The 7,566-nt window shown below is 39.5% G+C and overlaps 1 protein-coding gene across 10 annotated transcripts in view; it reads right to left on the bottom strand.

Annotated features, from left to right (window-relative positions):
* Window positions 1–1,235: 1,235 nt before the first annotated feature.
* Window positions 1,236–7,566, bottom strand: part of LOC117079346 (serine/threonine-protein kinase Sgk3) — a 196,272-nt gene continuing 189,941 nt past the window's right edge. For all 10 annotated transcript variants that reach the window (XM_033203160.1, XM_033203166.1, XM_033203161.1 and 7 more), the window contains one exon: window positions 1,236–3,857. In XM_033203160.1, the coding sequence (XP_033059051.1) occupies window positions 3,687–3,857 (171 nt within the window). In that variant the 3' untranslated portion in view covers window positions 1,236–3,686. The remainder of the gene's footprint in view (window positions 3,858–7,566) is intronic.

The following is a 7,566-nucleotide window of genomic DNA, read 5'->3' as shown; positions in this document are numbered from 1 at the left end:
AGAGGGGGATATTGAAATTCCCCATTATTGTATTGCTGTCTATATCTCTCTTTAGACCTAGTAATATTTGCTTTGTTATTAATCTGGGTGCTCCAGTGTTGGGTGCACATATATTTAGAATTGTTATATCCTCCTCCAGGCCTAGCATGGTGGCTCATGCCTGTAATCCCAGCACTCTGGGAGGCTGAGGCAGGCATATCACTTGAGGCCAGGATTTCCAAACCAGCCTGGCCAAACCCTGTCTCTACTAAAAAATACAAAAATTAGTTGGGTGTGGTGGTGCATGCCTGTAGTCCCAGCTACTCAGGAGGCTGAAGAACGAGAATCACTTGAACCTGGGTGATGGAGGTTGCAGTGAGCTGAAATTGCACCACTGCCCTCCAGCCTGGGCAACAGGGTGAGACAGTCTCGATAAATGAATGAATGGGAAATCCCACTTCAAAAACAGACTTAATTTCCAAACTGCTTGTATGAGGGATGAAGTTATTAGTTTTAACACTGTATTGAAAAGCTCATTACAGCATTACCAAAAATGCTCCTGCATATCTATTCCTTTTAATAGAGTACATTATATACAAAAGAATGACTTATAAAATGTTTGTGTACTGTAGTATCATTTGACTGTGGAAAATCACTATATTTGTTACAAACATGCTAAAGATATTGGTAATGATAAATTTTTCAATGGTAAAAATTTAGAATATGTAAGCCCCCGTTCAAATGCTAACTCCTCTTAAATCACATCTGAACAGTTTGCTGGCTTTCTTTGTAAATTGCATATGAAAACTTCACACAGAGGATCTGCTACCACTGCCTGCATCGTTGGGCACCTATTCCCCAAGTGTGACAAATTTGGTAATTTTCAGTGTGTATTATGAGGCAACAATGGTTGGGAAGCCCTATTTTATACCATATAGGAGGTATGGGTAACATGAAAGATGTTACAGAGTCTTCATTTAGACCTTCTGGTATATTTTGATAATAACCATGAAATGGTTATTCGAAGGGTATACATTTTCCTAAACGGCTTATGCTATGAGAGAAAAGATAAACTTGAAACTTAGAAAACATTTTGTTCTCTGAATATTATACACATAAGCCTATAATAATCTAGTAATTCATGTGTCCAAATAATTTGTTCAAATTTTATTTTCCCTCACACATATAAATAATTCATTTTATAATGACCATTGCAACCATCACCAATTTCAATTTCAAATAATGAGAGACATTAGTTGATTTTTTTGCTGATTTTATTATACTATATAGATTTGTATTTCTTGTGATCTGAGAAACATCAAAATTCTATTTTAAATTTGTTCTTAAAAATATACAATATTGCACTTTAATTTTTGGCAGCTTAACAGGAATGAATGAGTACAAAAAATCATACAAGAAACTACAATTTTTATTTTGATTTATAATAAGAGCTTTGTGTAAAAACGAAACTTACAGTAGTGCCAAATAAACCAAATATTTACAGTGCAGATATTAAAGTCTTACCTCTAAAGGAAGATTCAGTGTATTGGATGTAAATATTATTAATATAAGAAAAGCACACTGCCACCCCCACCGTCCAATTCTGCTAAACACTTTTAAGCCAAAGAATATTGGTGAGAAATGCTTTCGTGATTTATTTTTCAAGACATACATGGAAGGGATGCTTGCTCTTGGAGCATCTAACGTGGGTCATTAAACTTTTACAAAAATGTTTCCTACATAACTTAAAAAAACCTCTACTCTAAGCCAAGAATCCAAGGTAAGCTTATTTTTAATTTTTTAAAGTTCTTCTGTAGTTATTTTTATTTATTTATTTATTTAATAAATAGAAATGAGGTGTCACTACATTGCCCAGGCTGGTCTTGAACTTGTGGGCTCAACTGATCCTCCTGCCTTGGCCTCCCAAAGTGCTGGGATATTATCGGCATGAGCCACCATGCCCAGCCAGTTATTCTCCTTTACTTTTATAAGCATGTAAGTTAGTTGGTAGGTTACGATTTTAAGGTCTGTTTCCTGTACTTTTTCTAAGATATATTGAATTAGATACTGAATACACATCTGCCTGATTTTCAGCTTTTGTTACATTGCAATAAAACTATACACATTTACACTGACCTACAATTTTTTTTTTTTTTCTTAACTAGGGTCTTGCTCTGGCACCCAGGCTGAAAAGTGCAGTGGCACAATTTCAGTTCACTGCAACTTCCATCTCCTGGGCTCAAGTCATCCTCTAACTTTAGCCTCCAGAGTAGCTGGGACTAAAGATATGTGCCACCATGTCTGGCTAATTTTTGTATTTTTTGTAGAGATAGGGTTTCGCTACGTTGCCCAGGATGGTCTCAAACTCCTGAGCTCAAATAATCTGCCTGCCTCGGCCTCCCAGAATGCTGGGATTATAGGCATGAGCCACCATGCCTGGCCTGTTATTCTACTTTTTAATTCCCAATTAGGCAAATACTCTAGAAAGCTCAATTTTTTATTTTACTTAACCAATTAGGAAAAGAGCTTTGAAATACCTATTTGCAAAAGCAAATACAAAGATTTAGAATGACTTAATAGCATACTAAACATTCAAAAGATGAACAGAACATAAACACAATGTATTTCTAATATAAATATATGACAGAGAGACATTCATTTTTGGTACCACCTTAAAAAATCCAGCAGTACATTTTATTACCCTTCAGATCTTTGGGAATACTTAAAAATCCTAACCATTAAACTTTGTCTTTTCCTTTGGAGGAAAAATAATCCACAAAGTTGAATTGGTATTTCAAAAACAATAATTTGCTTTTGTTACTCATTTTTTTTTGAGATGGAGTTTCCCTCTTGTTGCCCAGGCTGGAGTGCAATGGCGCGATCTCGGCTCACAGCAACCTCCGCCTCCCGGGTTCAAGCGATTCTCCTTCCTTAGCCTCCCGAGTAGCTGGGATTATAGGCATGCGCCACCATGCCCGGCCAATTTTGTATTTTTAGTGGAGATGGGGTTTCTCCACGTTGGTCAGGCTGGTCTCGAACTCCTGACCTCAGGTGATTCACCCACCTCAGCCTCCCAAAGTGCTGGGATTACAGGCGTGAGCCACTGCGCCCGGCCTGTTACTTCTTAAATGATCTGCAGAATAAAGTTACTCCATGTTAACTAGCAGCCAGTGTATTCATTATGCTTTTACACTTTGATCATACCATGAACCAAATATTTCAAACAGTGATTTATCATGGAAAAATACGGTTTCTTCTTAAACAACCATGTACCAATTGCATAGTTTTGATGTGATAACAAAAGCCATAGTAAAGAGTTACAAAGGTATTAATATATGTTAGCTGAACTGAAATTGACTGTTAAAAAACAGTCTATCTTGGGTAGATGTTAGTGTAAACTTAGAGGGAAAAAACAGTCAATAGCAAAAAAGGTTTCTTTAAAAATAGGTTAATGCTAAGAATAAGAGCTTTTAAATTTTGTTTAAAAATAAGCTTATTAAACAAGAATATAAATTTTAATCAAAACAGCTCTTTGAAATGCCCTATTTTTCCTTGCACATAGCAGAAAATACATTTTTTCATAGTTTTCATCATTACATGTAAAAATGAGGCACTAGTTATACAGATTTGAATATATTCACATGAATAGAAGTTTCAGTCCCATCTATAGACTTATTTTGCTCAGTGGTTTCTGAATGGCAAACTGTTCACAAAAATAAGTCTTCTGAAGGAGGTGCATAAGAGAAACCAACGAATGCATCATCTGCCTCCAATACACTGGCATTCACTATAGAATAGTCAGAAGATACACACACAGAATATGGAACTGTTTCTTCTGTAAATGCTGTGTCAAAGTTTCTGATATCATCTGGTCCAGCCTAAAACATCAAAAGCACAGTATTATTCACCTTAGCTTTTCTTTCATTAATTTAATCCTTTATTTTTTTGAGACAGGGTCTTGCACTGCCACCCATGCTGGAGTGCCAGTGGTGCGATCTTGGTTCACTGCAACCTCCGCCTCCTGGGTTCAAGCAGTTCTCCTGCCTCAGCCTCCTGAGTAGCTGGGATTATAGGCGCCCACCCACTGCGCCCAGCTAACTTTTTGTATTTTTAGTAGAGACAGGGTTTCACCATGTTGGTCAGGCTGACATGGTGACCTCGTGATTCACCTGCCTCAGCCTCCCAAAGTGCTGGGATTACAGGTGTGAGCCACTGTGCCTGGCCCAATTTAGTCTTTTATTACAACTCCTTTATGAATTTGTGTGTTTATTGCTGGCAAGTTTAGATGTCTTCCTAATTCATTCCCTTGAAACACTTTTCTGCTTTTCCTTTCCTGACCTTTATTATTTAGGTGAAGTTATCTGTCCTTCTGGAACAGGGGTGTCCAATCTTTTGGGTTCCCTGGGCCACACTAAAAGAAGAATGGTCTTGGACCGCACTCACTAACACTAACAATAGCTGATGAGCTAAAAAGCAAACAAAAAAACGCAAAAAAAAGTCTCATAATGTTTTATAGAAAGTTTAAGAATTTGTGTTGGGCCGCATTCAAAACCATCCTGTGCCGCATGCAGCCCACAGACCGTGGGTTGAACAAGCTTGTTCTAACAGTTAAGGTTCTTTTTGAGTTGGGGGAGGAGAGAGAAAGGTAAGGAAGGCTCACAGACAGAGATTCATTGTTAATTTAAATCTCAAGGCTTGTCACTGATCCCCTTTCTTTCTACCCATCACTGCCTCACTACACCCAAGTTTAGAAAAAGGTCTCAGGTAGGTTTTCAGGATAGCATTTTGTATTTGCATTTCCATAAAATGCCTATCCATCTGGTTTCTCAACTATGGGTAGGTAAAGCCTTCTGATGAATAAATGAAGCAGTTATAAGTAAAATTATAATTTTGTTATCAGTTATTTAATTAGGTTATTGGTTATAAGCAAAATTGTGAAAGATGACTCTTACTGTGCTATAGAGAATGCCATAAAGCATTTGACTAGGGCACTCTTAGCTCTGGAGGGCTATGGAGTCCTGATATAAACATTAAGCATGATGGCTGCTTAAGCTCACAGACAGTCATTCTTAATTTTCCTTTACAAATCTGATGCAAGCTAATAGACTCTACCTTCCCACCCCCCCGCCCCCCCCCCACACAATTTTGAGACAGGGTGTCATCCTGTAGCCCAGGCTGGAATGCAGTGGCACAATCACAACTCACTGCAGCTTCGACCTCCTGGGCTCAAGGGATCATCCTGCCTAAGCCTTACCCAAGTAGCTGGGACCACAGGTATATGTCACTATACCTGGCTTATTTTTTATTTTTAGTAGAGTCGAGGTCTCACCATGTTGCCCAGGCTGGTCTTGAACTCCTGGGCTCAAGCAATCCTCCCACCTCAGCCTCCCAAAGTGAGTGTTGAGATTACAGCCATGAGCCGCCATGCCTAGCCCCAATATATTTGTAGACAAAAACTAGGATACAAATTCAGGTGATTCACTCTTAAAGTCCACCCCTGGTCGGGCCTGGTGGCTCACGACTGTAATCCCAGCACTTTGGGAGACCTACGTGAGCGGTTCATGAGGTCAGGAGATCACGACCATCCTGGCTAACAAGGTGAAAAAATACAAAAAATTAGCCGGGCCTGGTGGCGGGCGCCTGTATTCTCAGCTGCTCAGAAGGCTAAGGCAGGAGAATGGCTGAACCTGAGAGGCGGAGCTTGCAGTGAGCCGAGATCGCGCCATTGCACTGCAGCCTGGGCAACAGAGCGAGACTCTGTCTCAAAAAAAAAAAAAAAAAGTCCATCCCTGAATTTCTAGGTTATTTCTGCTCTACAGGGAAGGGAACCCTTAAAATGTTCAAGTCATTAAGTCTAACTGAGGGTGCACTCATAGAAATTCAGAACAGATATTATAAGCAAAGGATAATAGCCTCGTACATCTACAGACTGAGCAGAGACCACAAAAACCCAGAATGCTAGATCCTCCCATATGAGAAAATCCCCCATAGAGACAAAGAATGCCAGAAATTTTATATGTATGTGTATATGTATATATTTTTCCTCATCAAATTCTTATATACAATCCTTCAAGCATGGGCTCTTGAATTCTGGCTGCAAAATTTGCTAGCTGTCTTTTTTTGAGACAGAATCTCATTCTGTTGCCCAGGCTGGAGTGCAGTGGCGTGATCTTGGCTCACTGAAACCTCCACTTTCCAGGTTCAAGCAATTATCATGCCTCAGACTTCTGAGTAGCTGGGACTACAGGTATTTGCCATCATGCCCAGCTAATTTTTGTATTTCTAGTAGAAACAGGGTTTCACCATGTTGGCCAGGCTGGTCTCGAACTTCTGACCTCAAGTGATATGCCCATCTTGGCCTCTCAAAGTGCTGGAGTTACAGTTGTGTAATTCATTATATAAACTACTCTATCTCTATGAGCTTGTTTCTTCTTCCATAAAGTACTACTACTATCACCTACCTCCTCAGGTTGTTGCAAGCATCTGATGTGTTAATAAATAAAATTTCCAGAATCTAACATGTAGAAGGTACTCAAATGATGGCAATGTTCTCTGACTTGCCTTTATAATGCCCTCATGGCTCATGGCTGATACTGACAGGAATAATACAAGCTGAGCATCCCAAATCCAAAATGCTCCAAAATCCAAAAATTTTGAGCATCTACATGACAGTCACTGGAGCATTTTGAATTTCAGATTTTTAGATTTGGGATGCTCAATCAGTAAGTAAATCCTAAAATCCAAAAAACAATCCCAAATCTAAAACACTTCTGGTCCCAAACATTTCAGATAAAGGATACTCAACCTGTACTATGTGCTTTATTAAGAGTGAGGGCGGGCCAGGCACGGTGGCTCACGCCTGCAATCCCAGCACTTTGGGAGGACGAGGCAGGCGGATCACGAGGTCAGGAGATCGAGACCATCCTGGTTAATACGATGAAACCCCGTCTTTACTAAAAATACAAAAAATTAGCTGGGCATGGTGGCGGGCACCTGTAGTCCCAGCTACTTGGGAGGCTGAGGCAAGAGAATCACTTGAACCCGGTAGGTGGAAGTTGCAGTGAGCCAAGATCGCGCCACTGCACTCCAGCCTGGGTGACAGGGCAAGACTCTGTCTCAATCAATCAATCAATCAATGAAATGAAATTTTATGTAGTCAAATATACCAACTTTTTTCTCTTATGGCTTCTGGGTCGTGCTTTAAAAAGTGACAGAGCAAGACTCCATCTCAAAAAAAAATAAATAAATAAAATAAAAACAATGAAAAATAAGAGTGAGGGCTCTGCCCATCTCTACTAAAAATACAAAAAGTAGCCGGGTGTGGTGGTGCACACCTGTAGTCCCAGTTACTTGGGAGGCTGAGGCAGGAGAATAGTTTGAACCTGGGAAGCGGAGGTTTCAGTGAACCGAGATAACGCCACTACACTCCAGCCTGGGCAACACAGCAAGACTCCGTCTCAATCAATCAATAAATGAAATGAAATTTTATGTAGTCAAATCTACCAACTTTTTTCTCTTATGGCTTCTGGGTTGTGCTTTAAAAAGCATTCTTCACTTAAAGATTATACACAAAAATACTATCTTAGG

This window comes from Trachypithecus francoisi, unplaced genomic scaffold (assembly GCF_009764315.1).
Source record: "Trachypithecus francoisi isolate TF-2019V2 unplaced genomic scaffold, Tfra_2.0 Lachesis_group7, whole genome shotgun sequence".
In the NCBI taxonomy this organism is placed as follows: Eukaryota; Metazoa; Chordata; class Mammalia; order Primates; family Cercopithecidae; genus Trachypithecus; species Trachypithecus francoisi.
This window is presented reverse-complemented; position numbering and strand designations above follow the sequence as displayed.